The sequence below is a fragment of the Cydia fagiglandana genome, chromosome 8 (genome assembly GCF_963556715.1).
Source record: "Cydia fagiglandana chromosome 8, ilCydFagi1.1, whole genome shotgun sequence".
NCBI classification, from domain to species: Eukaryota; Metazoa; Arthropoda; class Insecta; order Lepidoptera; family Tortricidae; genus Cydia; species Cydia fagiglandana.
Genome location: NC_085939.1, coordinates 64,490 through 81,217, shown reverse-complemented (window position 1 = coordinate 81,217; position 16,728 = coordinate 64,490). Strand labels below are relative to the sequence as shown.

The following is a 16,728-nucleotide window of genomic DNA, read 5'->3' as shown; positions in this document are numbered from 1 at the left end:
ATTACTTACAGGCTGGCTCCAGCGGTCTACAAACGAGTGCCTATTAACTATTACATGCGAATCCAACTTGCACTTAATAACTTTATTTAATTGGTAGATTATACCTGTCACATGCGAATCCAACTTGCACGTAATAACTTTATTTAATTGGTAGATTATACCTGTCACATGCGAATCCAACTTACATGCGAACAACCTCGAGGTGAGCCACATACATTTATGTGAATCGTTCTTAGTGTTCTTACAGAAACTATTTAAAAACGCTTGCCCCCTGGCCAAGCCAGATGTATCATGCGAATCGTTCTTGCATGTACATTTGAATAATCTGATTTTATTGGTAGGCTATACCATCCCTCAAACCAACACATGATTTGGAGCTTTAATTTAATTTGCATGCCATCTTACATGCCCAATAAATGCTTGGAGTAAGCTTTAGTGACCATTTATAACACCACGCTAGAAATTAATGCTAGAAACTTTATGCATTCAACGTATAGATACATTTTTTATTCTCTAAATACTTAGCTTGCTTTTACGTGCTGAAACCTGGAAATCCCGAGCCACTAACACTGATTTTAAGTTTAATAACTGGACAAAGTTAAAAGTACAAACTGCCATTTTCATGGTAGTGAGCAAAAGAAGCCTCCTTCAACTTACCATCGACAATATATTTTGTTTTTCTTTCTATTCCGTTTCCGGATTTAGTGTTGCTATGTATGTATTCACAATCATCGCGTATTTCGCGACACTGCCCCGCCTCTTTGATAGAGTTTAATTGATATTTGACATTAATTCTTGCGTCCATCTATGGATCCTTTCCATAGCCTGAACGGCAGCTACTCGACGTTGATCACTTGGTTCAGCCTGGTGACTCGACGTCGCTTCATCATTCATTTCTGTGTCTATGCCAGAAGGAACTGGTTCTGGAGTGGTTTCCATAATTTGTGTCGAACTTGTATTCTCCAACAACTCGCTCTGATCCATCGTTAAATCGTTTTCATTATTCTTGCTTAGTTTTTTATGATCTTTGATAGAGCTAGTAGGAACATAGACGTTACTCTCTTCAGTTCTTAATGGTAAGGACTGAGAAAGACCATCAGTGCGGATGTGTAATTCTTTATCTTCATACACTGGGGATTCTTTCGTAGAATCTTGGAATGATGCCTCTTCATCCGCTTCCAGAGGATACAAATGTGCTATGGATCTTGTGAACACACTGTCTCCCACTTTTACCTTTGCAACCCTGCACAAACCGTCTTTTCCTTTTATTAATTCTGAAATTTTTCCTACCTTCCATCCTTCTCTATTTTTGGCTTCACCCTTTATTTGTACTATATCTCCAACCATTGGACTTTCATGAGACCTCACCCTAGCCTGTTTAGGTGAATTTCGATACCTTTCCCTGAGACTTAATAAGTATTGGTTAATAAACATTTCTTTGTATTCATCCATTATTCTGTTGCCACGATTCCAACCTTCTATAAGTTGTTGTTTGATCAGTGATCCCGAAAGTGGTAGACCTTCCATGAGTACTTCTATACTTAAACACTTTCCCGGTGTTAGGAAATCCGCAGGTTTAAATATGTGCTCTACATTTGATCCTACATAAGTGAGAGGTCTGGTATTAGTAACCGCTTCTACTTCTTTAATAATCGTTAAAAGTTGATTGTCTTCCAGCATATGTTTTTGAAGCGTTCTCTTTAAGCAATGCTTAACAATTGCTACTAGCCTTTCATAAGCACCTCCATGCCACGGTGCAAGTTGTGGGATAAATTTCCATTTTATGTTAGTAATAAAATTTCCTTCTTCCGTTAATATTTCTCCTAACAATCTAAATTGTGAGGCATTATCTGTTAATATAAGAGTCGGAGCCCCCCTTGTAGCTATGAATCTCTTAAATGCCATAAGACATTCGTTAGTAGTCAGATCCTTGACAACTTCTAGGTGTATTGCCCTGATCACTAGACACGTAAACAAGCAGATCCACCTTTTCTTTAGACCGCTTTCCGTTCTCACGACCATTGGTCCAAAATAGTCCACTCCTGTATAAGCGAATGAATTTGTATACTTCACCCTTTCTACCGGTAATGCAGGAGTCTTGGGTAATTCATACGGACCTCCTCCGTGTTTCACGCATCTTGGACATTTACTTAACGTTTTTTGGACCTTACTTCTACCTTGAGGTATCCAATACTTCTGACGTATAAGGCTTAAAGTATGAGCCACTCCTACATGAAGATTCTTTTCATGAGTTTCCTTTATAAGTTTTTCAGTCAATTCGCTTTCTTTTGGTAAAAGAATAGGATGTTTTGCGTCGTAAGATAAGTCTGAATGCGCAAGACGACCGTCACATCTTAGTATTCCATTTGTGTCACAGAATAGACCTAGGCTGCGAGCTAGACTTGTTTTCTTTCCTTGTACTTCTTCCGGAAACATTGTTTCTTGTAGCTGTTTTATTTCTTGTAATTGAGGATCTAAGTTTGTTACTGGACTTGGTTCGGCAGACAATGTTTTAGCCTTTTGATGATTATCTGTGTTAGACAGACCCTCCGCCAACAGAAGAGAAACTTCAGCACCTGGGCTTTTTGGCCAGGTCTTTGAATCCTGTCGTAAGAAGGCGGGTCCATTTAACCACCCATTTCTCTCTTCCTTTGAGGTACTTGGTCGTGTTGCAGTGTCTGCTGGATTAAGTCCAGATGGAACATATCTCACAATTAGATTTTTATTTTTTCTAATTTCGTCCATTCTTCTAGACACGAACGGTTCCAGTAGTTTGTCTGAATAAAACCAGCCTTTTACGATCTGACTATCGGTCCACAATATCATCTCCGTTATATCCAGTTGTAAAAACTTGAAGACATATTTAATAAGTCTACTTCCAATTAAAACACCTAGTAATTCAAGCCTTGCATGGTATCTTCAAATTTTCTTGATCTTTGGTAGGTACAAGACGTGACTTGCCTATTACAAACTGGACGTTATCTCCTTGCACCAGATATACTACAGCCGCGTAGGCTACTGTCGAAGAATCTGTAAAACAGTGTAATTGTGCCTTATGTCTATTTGGCACAGTCATATTTCTTGGTAGACGTATTGACTCTATTTCTTTAAGATCTTCTAGAATACTCATCCATTTCTGTTTTGTTTCATCAGATAATGAGCTGTCCCATTTGACCTTTTCCTTCCATAATTGCTGGAGAAGTAGTTTGGCTGGCAGTACTATGGGTACACTGAATCCACAAGGATCGTATATTGCCGCTATAGTTTTGAGTATTCCTCTCTTCGTAATCTCATTATTCTTGTTTACTTTGGCTCTAAGTTGGAGTGAGTCTTCCTTTAAGTCCCAATTTAAGCCCAAAGTCTTCACTGTGGTCTCTGGAGCCACATCCTGTATTTGATTGAGAAAATCCTTTGAATTAGAACTCCACTCTCGAAGATTCATTGATATCTCAGAAAACTTGTCCTTTGCCTCTTTATACAGATCTAATGCTTCATCTACTGACTCTGTGCCTGTAAGTAGGTTGTCCACATATATGTTATTGGCCAGCTGTTTTGTATAATTCCCTTCAGAGGTCTGTAGATGATGCTTTATTGTAGCATTTAATAAAAATGGACTGGAGATAATTCCAAAGGGTACCCGAGTGAATCTGTATTGTATAAGGTTGTCTTCAGTAACAGGTTTTTCTGTATCTTTCAGCCATAGAAATCTAGTCACATCTCTATCATTATTATTCAATCCAATTTGCAAGAAAGCCTTTTCTACGTCTGCAGTTAATCCTACATTGTGGCATCTGAATTGAATTAATAATCCAGTCAGGTCTTCTAGCATCATTGGGCCGGCATATAAGCATTCATTAAGACTTTTCGCATTCTTTACTTTCGCTGAAGCATCATATACCAGTCTAAGTGCTTTTCCAGTAGCCATAACTCCGTGAAATGGTAAATAATGTATAGGATGATCCCTTTCTTTCTTGTTAGGAACTTCTTCTATAATTTTCTTTTCCAATTGATCACTTAATGTCTTTTCATACATTGATAACGTCTCTTTATCCAGTCTTTTCACGAGCCCCACAAGTCTTCCATATGCTAATCCGTAATTTGTTGGTAACTCTGGAGGATAATCCTTCCATGGCCAGCTGACATGGTATCTTCCACTTTCTAGTATTGTGTTTTCGTTGAAATGCTTGATCGCTTCTTTATCTCTATTGGTGTTAGGCGAGTCGACAATTCCTATAGATTCTAAATCCCATAAGGCTCTCATAGATGTATTATCCAACGGTAGATCTGGTTCATTTAATTTGGTCTCGTATGAGGCTTGGAAGTATGTAAGTACTGATAATTCTTCTCCTCTTTCTTCTCTTGATCGACCAGACAGCATCCAACCAAACACAGAATTCACTAGATATAGATTTTCCTTTATCTCTATCTTCTCGGATAGCATTAGTGACTGATAGTGGTCGTTCCCTATCAGGATGTCAACTTGATCTTCGAGTGATCCGTCATCGGATAGAATATACTTGTTTCGATGTTCCCATTCTAAGAAGTCCTTGCTAAAGGTGGATACTTCATGAGTCATAGAGCGCACAATGTTGACATATATTAACTTCAGTTCATTAGTTTTTGTTTGCAAGCAGAGTCTGGCCAGTGGAGTCTCCAACTCACGAGGTTTATCCTCAGCAAAGGTAAATACCGTGAGATGCTGTTTCTCTTCAGATTCCAGGTTAAGTTTTTTGGCTACCTTTTGTAAGATATAACTTCTCATGCTGCCACAATCGAAGAGCACACGACATTTGAGTATTGTATTGTTTCTGCCTATAGCGTTAACTATAACTGTCTGGAGTACTGTTGGCGAATCGTCATTGATATGTAATGAGGTCGTGGTTTCCTTCTTAGGTTGTTCCTTCGTGGGTTGTTCCTTCGTAGGGCACAGTGCTCTGTTGTGTTGTCCTTTTCTTCCACAATGTAGACAAGTTCTTAAATTTCTTTTACACGTTCTTGCACGGTGACCTAGATCTAAACATATGTAGCAGCGGTTATTTAACTTTGACTTTCTGATTTGTACTGTTTTGAACTTGGTGCACTCATCATTGAAGTGATCTCCACTACAGAATATACATGAAATCTTTCTTTTCTTTTGAATAGGTGCAGAACTGTTTCTTTCTTCCATGAACTTTCGTTTATTGGCATATGTCTTACTAAAGGCAGTCAAGGTTGGTTTATGCTTCTTATGTGTGTCCTTGCTAACATCTGGTTTCCTCGACCTTGCTCTTCTCTTGTTCCTAGACTCTTGTATTAGAAGCGTTTCTGTAGTGAAGCTTTTCTCCTTATTTTTAAATTCTTCACAAGTTCCTTTTGCATCTTGTCTGGCTGTGAGCACTACTTGTAACTCTTTTCTTAACTCTTCTATAGACTCAGGTGGATGAAGAACCTGTCTTGTCTCTCTTAATTGAATAAGAGCGTTTAATTCAGCCAGAGTCTCATCACCCTCCAACTGTTCAGTTGTCATGGTTGAAATCTCGTCCGCGTTTGGATTTGTTACTATTTTAAAGTACTGATATAGTTCGGTATTAAATCTTGTTATTACGGCTTGTAATTTTGCCGAAGCAATCTTGGCTTGTTCATATTCTTCATCGTTCCATGATTTTAACAAAATGAGGATCCTTGAGTTGTTGGATAGATTCTTTATTTCCGACACAAATTTGTTTAACCTCGTCAAATATATCTCTTCCATCTTTATTATTAGGAAGTGTTGTTGTGCACTGAGTCTGAAATTATTATCTTTGACTATAATGGATGGTAAACAATTTCTTAATGGACTAAGCTATAGTCTCATCAACACAATTTATTGGCAAGTGACTTTCATATACAGGTTGTGTATTGATTGTGAATTTAATTTATTAGACCCACTTCATACCATTCCCTGATAATGGCATATAACATTTTTAAATATTGGTCGTAGCTCTGAATTGTTACTCTTGCTTAGTGATATTTTATTTTATTAAAGTTCACATCCAGGTCCCACATATAGTTCGACCTAGCCTATAAACATAGCACTAATTCTCGAACCAGATATTACTTTCATTTTATTTGACTTGGACGTGACACTACCGTGCCCCTTCTTGGCAATTTACTCACAACAGCAAGAAACATCAAGAGCATCTTCTAGATTTATTTATTCAACAAGAATAATCACAATCAAAAACACAAGCCGACTAGTTTCCATTAAACTACATTATTATTCAGGTTTAATCCATCTGAATATTTGCAGTCATTTTTACAATTTTAATTTTGTCCAGTGTTCCATTTCGTTTATTTATCTTAAATTAATAATTAATTTATTCACTTCCACATCAACCTTAATAACCAGAAATAAACTTGTAGTACTTGACCACGCTCTACCGTGCACCTTCATGTTTCAATGAATTTAAACTGTTTTAAGTAAATTTATTTCATAATGTGTAAATTTAAACATAACTGATTTATGTTTTTAGTGTGTTTTGTTATGGAGTATATATTTATTTACCAAGTTACTACAAATTAGCAATTTTATTAAAATAAACGCTGTTACCAAAAAACAATTTACATAAATATGAATGAAGTAATCTTTGTATTAAAATATTACTAATTCCTTTGTATTTTAGGAATATGCGCACAGGAACTATAAAGTTATCAGACTGTTTCATGTTTATTAACAATGTTTGATGAAAAATGTTCAACCAAATATTATTTTAAATAAACAATATGACAAATAATTATCATGAAAATTCAAATTTTCTCTCAAAGTGACTACTGTTTGTTGCCATAATGTTGTTTTGGACTAAATTCTTAGTTTGTATGTGATTTATTTCTTATACCAAATGGTTTCATTAAAAATGCAAGTTAAAATTTGTCAAGGAAATCAGTACTTGTTTTTACATACCTGGCCCGTTATAGAACTTTAGTTTCCTCTGTTAAATATCCTTTAATGATGGAGCAATATGTTTTCCTCTCAATTGAGCAAGACTGTAGCTATGTTGCTTGTGATATCCACTTATAACCTTGACGTAGTACCTTTTATAAATAAATAATACAATTTTATTGTTGTTAACTTTGTTGGATATGCGTCTAAAACTCGGATCGAAGTGTACTAAGTGTACTGAAGGAATCACTACTTGTTTGCGCACGCAACTTGTTTGATAACATGTAAACAAAATTGTCCGTCCTCACCTGATGAACTAACAGATCGTCCCATCAAATAACACTTTTCTTTCGTAAATCACTGAATTCCTCTTGTGATTTCGCCTTATTAAAGCTAGTTGTGAATGTTTATTCGCAAAATAGCCGGCTTTTTAACTCGTACTTGGTTGTAGCAAACTTGCAAAATGTCACTACATTGTTGATGTATAGTTATGTTGTCTGTGGAACGAATAATGAATTTCGCAATATGTTTCCGTTTTGACTTACTCTTTAAGTTATTCTCTATTAATTATTCATAAGAATTTCATGACTAATTAACAAAATTATGAAAATATTATTCAAATAAATTTTTTGTACGATTCCGATTCAAGTACAAAATCAGTTCACCACGCCATCTGTGGTGGAATAGCTGTCACTTTTAGATTTTATGCTAAAAACGCCATCTGTCAATCACTAGATGAACTACCTGTAAATTTCACTTACCGAACTGCTCTCGGGTTCTAGAACAAGGTAGCTTAAGTTTTATATGGTATTTAATACTAAAGGGGTTTGTGAAATAAAGTACAACAACATTTATTTATTAAAAATAGCTGCCCGTCTGCTTACTGACGTAAATTATCCTGAAATCGTGCCTTATTATCATAATATAGCTAGTTTCAGTGATCAATCAAGTTTAGTCTATTCCTCCACAGATGTCGCCACCGTGATCCTAATTTCTCATTTAATTTTATATTTTACTGCTTTTTTAAGATAGGATGACTACATTCACCGTACAGAAACCTCTTATTATTATTTACTCCTTCTTAAATAATGAATCCCTCGCATCTACACCATAAATATGTACCAACGGGGATGAATTTGGCACACATTTTATTTATGATAAAATTAATAGTGGAATTTATGAGATCTTTCAACACTATAGCTTATGCCTTAGTTCAATATAAATTATAACTCAGTAATTACAAATTACCTGCTTCGCTTGTTGGTGTTATTATGTAACTTTGTCTATGAACATACAAAATCTAACATTATGATAAATGAGGCTTTAATCTGTACGGTAGAAATATGGTCATCCTTACCTTATAATTGCTTCTCACGACATGGCCCGGGATGCCCAGAACTCCAGGTTAAGATTGCAGGTGAGCAGAGCACAATGATTCTCCCCACGACCTGTTAAAGTATTAACACATTGATTCCAACCGAATCACTAAATATTTCCTAAGTAAATTTATAAGGATTGTTACATAGAGTGGCAGTCAATATAGCTATACTCTTCATCACTGATTGTTTATAAGTTACCTTGCCAAACGCTTATGGCTTGAGCAGTTCACTGACCTGGTCTCATTAGATTGCCCTATACCATGGTATATCAATCCTAAATAATGGCATAAAGCCCATACACATCAGAGCTCGTTTAAGGTCTGCAACCACCACATCTGTGAATGTTCCCTACAAATGTTTTATGGGACCTAAAACGCTTACTTTGATCTTATTATAGGCCCACTCGTCCAAGTTTGTGGTAGATCCGCGACCAGCACATCGGTGCTATTACTTACAGGCTGGCTCCAGCGGTCTACAAACGAGTGCCTATTAACTATTACATGCGAATCCAACTTGCACTTAATAACTTTATTTAATTGGTAGATTATACCTGTCACATGCGAATCCAACTTGCACGTAATAACTTTATTTAATTGGTAGATTATACCTGTCACATGCGAATCCAACTTACATGCGAACAACCTCGAGGTGAGCCACATACATTTATGTGAATCGTTCTTAGTGTTCTTACAGAAACTATTTAAAAACGCTTGCCCCCTGGCCAAGCCAGATGTATCATGCGAATCGTTCTTGCATGTACATTTGAATAATCTGATTTTATTGGTAGGCTATACCATCCCTCAAACCAACACATGATTTGGAGCTTTAATTTAATTTGCATGCCATCTTACATGCCCAATAAATGCTTGGAGTAAGCTTTAGTGACCATTTATAACACCACGCTAGAAATTAATGCTAGAAACTTTATGCATTCAACGTATAGATACATTTTTTATTCTCTAAATACTTAGCTTGCTTTTACGTGCTGAAACCTGGAAATCCCGAGCCACTAACACTGATTTTAAGTTTAATAACTGGACAAAGTTAAAAGTACAAACTGCCATTTTCATGGTAGTGAGCAAAAGAAGCCTCCTTCAACTTACCATCGACAATATATTTTGTTTTTCTTTCTATTCCGTTTCCGGATTTAGTGTTGCTATGTATGTATTCACAATCATCGCGTATTTCGCGACACATGTAACTAATTGTCACAAAAAAAAAATTCAGAAACCACCAACGTGTTGCACATCATTAAATGGGTCTTTAAAAATAACTGGAATGTATCTAAGAACATTTTTGGATAAATTGAATATTTTGGTAAAAAAACCGTTTCGAAAGGCCAAAATAATGTTTATCTCTCTATAACTTTAGAACCAAAGTTCAGAAAAAATATGAAAACATATCGGGAGATTAGCCGTATAATAGAGTACAAAAAACAATATTTTGAACATCATCGGTTGAGCCATTTTTGAGTTTTCTTTAAAAAACCCTTAATAAAAGGTCGTAAGTGCCACGTAAACACGCACTTTTTGCGCGACATGCAGTTATCTAGAACATCAATAGAATTTAAGTACCACATTTTTAAAGTAAATACCTTCTTATTTAAAACAAAATTGTTAACTTTGCATTATCACAATTTGCATCTCACTAATAATTACCTTTTTTTCCTAAATTAAGCGTCCTATATGCTTTTTATTTTATAGATATTGTTAATACACGTTAGCACTCTTCAATAAAATACAATTTTGTTCTTAAATCTCACTTTTTGAATATTTTATAAGCAATCGTTTTTACCCACCTAAATGAGTAAATACGGGTATTTATCGGGTGCTTTGAGTAAATATCGAGTAAATACTCAGTATTTACTCACCCCTACCCATCTCTAGCCGAGTCACGAGCACGAGACGCGAGTGTACAGCCTGGCAAAAAAGAGCAGAGGGCTTACCGCGAACCACGTTCGACGTGTTGCCTCACTGCCGCACCTGTGAATTTATACGTAAGTGTGACAGGGAGGCAACACATCGAACGTGGTTCGCGTTAGGCCTTCAGAAATTAAAAAAACAACGGGTTGCAGTGTGAAAGAGCGAGTTTCCCTATGCCGGCTACACACGTAACTATAAATCGTAGCGATTAAACTGTGCAGTCCGATTTGCGCAGTTTTATCTACCGTGTGTATTATGACAAATTGTTACGATAATAAGCCCCCTCCAGACTATGCGCGTGAATCGCGGGCGAAGCCGCGAACGCGAGTGTGGAGTGGAGTCGATTTCGCTGTCTGCGAAAATCGACGCCACACTCAAGCCTCCTCCACACTCGTGCGCGAATCGCGGCGCGAAGCCGCGAACGCGAGTGTGGCGTCGATTTTCGCAGACAGCGAAATCGACTCCACACTCGCGTTCGCGGCTTCGCCCGCGATTCACGCGCATAGTCTGGAGGGGGCTTCACGTTCGCGGCTTCGCGCCGCGATTCGCGCACGAGTGTGGAGGACGCTATAAACAACGATTTGTCATAAGCCCCCTCCAGGGGTGGAGTGGTGTGATGACCTCCCCGAGCGGGAGACAGGGGGAAGTTTGGGTGGGCTCCGGCCTGCCCAAAGGTCCGTCTGTCACCCCCGGTCCATCCTGGGCAACGTCACTAGCGACTGGCATTCGTGCCTCTTTCTAGTGGCGGCTAACATCCACACTGGTGTTGTCAGTAGGTGTAGGCTACTACTGACGACCTATACATAACCTACCTGTGCTAGGACCTGCACAGTAGAGCGCCGTACGCAAGGATGACGGGATCCTGGGGATTGAGCCATTGCCAACCCGCGTGGCAACACGTCTGCTTCGGCCCTGATTTCGGGCAAAACGGTAGCCCGGGCTACTAGCCACAGTCCGGGAAATGGTCAAGTGAGGAACCGTAGGTGGGCTCACGGCGAGAAGTGAGAGGGCCGCAGAGGCAGTTTCGGCTGCTGATGCGGTGGTGAAAGGCCATGCTGACGAAGTGCGTTTAGGTGAATCGGGCGGAGGGCGTCTGACCTGGACGACCCTACGTCCCACCTTCACACATTTCCGATGTCGCGCAACTAGCCAACTTCTCACTTCTATACCCGAGTCGGTGTCCTAACGACCGAAAGCACCTTTTATATGTGTGAGTAAGCGTTCCCAAGATGTGGGCCCTTGTAGGGTGGGAGCCGATGAGGATGAAGTTAATCGTTACGAACTATGGATACCAGGTCTAACGAAAAACCCCAAGCTGATCCAGCAGCGTCCATCGCTAATGGTGAAGCCACACAGGCGAGACAAGCTGTTCCAGTGACAGTGCGTCAGACCGAAACCCCGGCCCGTCCGCAACCCAGTTCATCTGGGGAGCAGACCGGCCCAAACCCCTTCCAGGACTGGCAGGTAGTGGACCGAAGGTCCAAGAAGCGACCCCCCGCTGGGAAGCCTCACCCTGCCAGACCTGTGAATTCTTCCTCCTCTAACCCACCCCCCCCCTGTTAAATGTCAAGGTGGGGTGGCTAAGAAGAAGAAGAAAAACAAGAACCAGAGGCGTGCAGCTCGTCTAGCGCGAGAGCAGCAGCTGGACAACACATCGACACCGACACACTCTGCAACCGGTGTGGGTGTGCAGGCTTCCCAGAAGCCGGCACCCAAACCGGCGCCGAACAAGCAGGTTGCTGCTGCCAGGCCTCCGCCGAAGGGAAAAGGTTCCATCCTACCCCCTAAGGCTGGAACGTCGGGCGACAGCCCTACGGGTTCGGCCGCAGATCCCTCCAAACGACGACCTGGTAAGCTCGCACGAGCCGCTGCTAAAAGGATGCGAGATGAGTCCTTCTCCCCGCAAGGAGACAACAAAAAGCAGCGACTAGTGAGCCCAAGCCAACCGTTGTCGTACGCACAAGCAGCGGCATCTGACCTGACGATCGTCATTACTGACGAGAAGTCGGGGAAGATCACCGCTGACCACTCCAACGCCATCCTCCGCGGGTTGCACCAAGCAATCGTGGAGGAGGCGAGGAGAAACCACGTAGGAGCCCGGCCACCCAAATTCAAGGGCAAGCCCATCTTCGCTGAGGGACAGCTGAGGGTCTTCGCAGAAGACGAATACTCGGCCGCCTGGTCTCAGCGATGTGTCCAGGCCCTAACCCTGCCAGACATCTCCCTTAAGGCGGTTCGCCAGTCGGAGATGGCAAGGAGAATTAAGTGCGGGCTCCTAATACCCAACATCGACAACTCGTCCTGGGAAGACGTCCGTCAGGCAGCTGACGGACTAAGGTACCAGAACGAATGGGCCAAGGTCGGGTCTTGGTCCATTATACAAATACTACGGCAAGACCAGGGGTGGTTTGTCGAGTTCACAATCCCCGAAGACCTCGTCCCCGCCTTCATGGAGAGGGGGAGATCCCTGAACTGTGGGATGGGCAATGTCTACCTCAGGTTCAGGGGTCCCGGAGGCAAATACCTGGACCAGCCTCCCACCCTGCAAGGTTCCACCCTAAGGGTAACGGGAGTACAGGTCCCCAGCGAACAGGCCGCGGGCACCTCCGAGCAGAGCAAGTCTGTCTCCGGGGAGAAAGTTGCCCCCCTGCCGCTACCCAAGCCGACGATACCCGAACTCTCGGAGGATGAGCTCCTTGGCACTGGTGAGGGACCAGCCGGGTCATCATCCGAGGGTGAGGACTTGTCGGCTTGGATAGTGTCGGGGTTGGCCGACATGTTTAAGGAGGGAGGGGAAATGCAAAATGCCGCCCCCACCACCGACAACATGGACACCAACTAGTGTCATCCAAGCAAACCTCCAGCACAGCGTGGCCGCTACGGCCCAACTCAGACGCTGTCTGGCAGGTTTGCCAACAGCCGTTGCCCTCCTACAAGAACCATGGGCGGGCAATGGATACATACGCGGGCTGTCCGACACGAAAGGTAAGCTCTACTACTCCACGGTACATGCCGTCCCTAGGGCATGTATCCTAACTACTAACAATATTATTGCACAACCACTCACTGAATTCTGTTCCAGAGACCTGTGTGCGATTAAACTACAAGTTCCACTGCCAACAGGCTGTCGCGACCTAGTCCTTGCCTCGGCGTACATGCCTGGAGAGGACGAGCCACCGCCTGCCGAACTACAACGACTGGTCAGCCACTGCGAGAGATCAGGCCTCGCAATAATCATCGGGGCCGACTCCAACGCACACCACCCACTGTGGGGAATGGAGACCAGCAACAACAGAGGTAAGACACTTGTTGAATATCTTGTGACTACTAATCTAAACATTCTAAATATAGGCGCTGAACCAACATTTGTAAACAAACGATGCAGGACGATTATCGACCTGACTCTGGCTTCGGAGGAGGTCAGTGAACTAATTATGGGATGGCACGTCTCCCAGGAGGCCTCCTGCTCAGACCATAGGTGGATTCGCTTCAATCTACTAGCATCTAGAGACACACCAACCGCCCGGAGGAATCCCAGGAAAATGGACCGAGCCACTTTTAGGAAGGTCCTAGGGGAAAGCCTTGACCGGCTTCCACCGAGGGATGACCTTCGGGAACCGGCTCAGATAGAACAGCAGGTAAATATCTTAACTGATACCCTCGTAGACAGCTACCACAAGGCGTGCCCCTTAAAACCACCGGCAAAGACTGCCATAAAGGGTCACCAGTGGTGGGGCCCAGAACTGGAGAGACTCCGGGGGAAAACAAGAAGACTCTTCAACAGGGCCATGAACACAACGGCTGAGGTGGACTGGGAAAACTACTACGAAGCCAAGGCCAGGTACAAAAAGAGATTGCGGTACTGGAGATCCCTGTCATGGAGGAACTTCTGCAGCAGCATTGAAACACTTGACCACGCCAACCGGGTGAGGAAAACCTTAGCGCACAAGCCCACATCACAATTGGGCTCACTGCGTAAACCCGATGGCACATACACATCTAGCCCTGCAGAGACCCAACGCCTTCTCCTGGTAACTTACTTTCCAGGATGCGTAAGTCTCGCCGATGCAGATCAGCAGGACGAGGAATACAGTACAACGGACAACAACTGGCAAATGGCGCACAGAGTCGTCACGGCTGAGAAACTCAGGTGGGCCATAGACAGCTTCCATCCCTTCAAGGCGGCTGGTCCGGATGGGATCTTCCCCGCTCTCCTACAGTGGGGTCTAGGACTCATCCAGGAAACCCTGACCGACATCATGGCAGCCTGCCTAGCCTGGGGGTACGTGCCCAGGAGATGGAGAGATGTGAATGTGGTATTCATACCTAAACCAGGTAAGAACGACTACACAGCTGCCAAATCCTTTAGGCCCATCAGTCTCACATCATTCCTGCTGAAAACTTTGGAAAAACTGTGCGACAGGGACCTGAGGGACCGGGCGCTAAAGAACATACCGATGCACAACAACCAGTGGCCTATTTTATAAAGCTACAAGTTACAATTTACAAGCGGAAGTCTCGTTCTAAAACATAGGGTTAGAAAGAGACTTCCGCTTGTAAATTGTAACTTGTAGCTTTATAAAATGGGCCACAGCACGCGTACAGCTCAGGTAAATCTACGGAGTCGGCTCTTCACATGGTTGTAAGCCGCATTGAGAGAGCCATCCACGGCAAAGAAATGTGCCTCGGCACTTTCATTGACATAGAGGGCGCTTTTGACAAGACTCACTTTTCCAGTATAGGGAACGCCTTGGAAAACCACGGCGCTGAACCTGGACTAATAAAGTGGATCATGAACATGCTAAATCAAAGGACAATAAGGTATGTAGGTGAACCGCAGGCCGTAGCGGCGGTGCGGGGATGCCCTCAAGGGGGAGTTCTCTCACCTCTGTTGTGGAACCTAGTAGTCAACAACCTCATAACCAAACTGAACGAGGAACACTTCTACACAATAGGCTACGCTGATGATCTGGCAATATTAATATCAGGTAAATTTGCCAGTACAGTATGCGACCTCACCCAGGCAGCTCTTCGGATCGTAGAACGCTGGTGTAGAGATTTTGACCTATCAGTTAACCCCACCAAAACAGAAATGGTAATGTTCACCAATAAAAGGGCACTTGGCAACTTTACCAGACCAACACTCTTCCAGACTGAGCTACAGCTGACCGACGAAGTTAAGTACTTAGGGCTAACGCTCGACAGTAAACTCAACTGGAACAATCACATCAACAAACGCATAGACAAGGCGGGAGTAGTCTTCTGGCAGTGCAGAAGGATGATTGGTAAGAGGTGGGGACTCAACCCGAAAATTACCCTTTGGCTCTATAAGACTATAATCCGCCCCCTACTCTGCTACGGTGCTCTGGTTTGGTGGCCAAGAACAAACCTAGGCAACGTACGAGACAAGCTACAAAGACTCCAGAGGCTCGCATGCGCGGCCACCACTGGCTGCACGAGGTCCACTCCGACTGCAGCCATGGAGGTCATGCTAAACCTTTCACCGCTGCACCTACACATACAACAAGAGGCCAGTCTCTCAGCGGTAAGGTTACGAACCCTCAATATATGGTCTAACACCACAGGAGCTCTTCACACAGCATGCCTGGAAAAAGTATACAGCGAATTTCCAGTGCTCATGGCGGGCACGGATCGAATTCACAAACAAGCCATCTTTGACAAAAGGTACAAAATACAATTATTTGAGGACGACAACTACGAAGGACTCAATCCCCGGGAGCTGAGAATCTTCACTGATGGGTCCAAAACAGACAGCGGATCAGGCTCTGGAACCTTTTCAGAAGACCTGAACATGTCAATCACCACTCCGCTAGGAGCCCATAACTCGGTATTCCAGGCTGAGTGCATGGGCATCATTAACGCGGCGGCTGCCATCACTGCAAGGAAGGTAGTAGGATCCTCCATCCGCATACTCTCCGACAGCAGAGCAGTCTTAATGGCCCTAAAAAGCCATATAGTCACATCCAAACTTATACACGAATGCCACGAACGACTAATGGAGGTATGTCAGAACAATAAGATCACCTTACAATGGATCAAAGGACACAGTGGATCCCGAGGTAACGACGCCGCGGACGAGCTCGCCAGACAAGGATCGGGTGCGGGGGCGATAGGCCCGGAACCGATCCTCCCGATACCGTTTAGTAAGGTACGCTCAATGCTGCTGGCACGTACAGGGAAACTACACACAGAACACTGGCTAAACCAAACTGGATGCAGACAGGCCAAGCAGGCCATGCCTAGCATGAACGGTAAGCTCACAAGGGCGCTCCTTCAACTAGGAAAGGTTCGACTGAGTATGGTAACCAGTGTCATAACAGGTCATGGACTTTTTAACAAACATCTTTTTATAACAGGTGTCACAGACAGTCCCCTATGCCGTGGATGCATGGAGGAAGAAGAAACAGCCTCTCACGTGGTGTTGGAATGCAGCGGATTGGCCCCATACAGGGCAAAACATCTCGGATCCCCGAGTGACCTCCCCGAGGTCCTACTCAACATCAAAGGT

General features: G+C 42.9%; 1 protein-coding gene across 1 annotated transcript; it reads right to left on the bottom strand.

Annotated features, from left to right (window-relative positions):
* Positions 1-2,899: 2,899 nt before the first annotated feature.
* Positions 2,900-5,506, bottom strand: LOC134666885 (uncharacterized). The gene has a single exon (XM_063524191.1). It carries the CDS (start codon positions 5,504-5,506, stop codon positions 2,900-2,902), a length of 2,607 nt encoding a protein of 868 aa, XP_063380261.1.
* Positions 5,507-16,728: the final 11,222 nt, after the last annotated feature.

Coding starts and splice junctions, on each gene's coding strand:
- LOC134666885 (XM_063524191.1), bottom strand. CDS start 5,506: ATGACAACTGAACAGTTGGAGGGTGATGAGACTCTGGCTGAATTAAAC.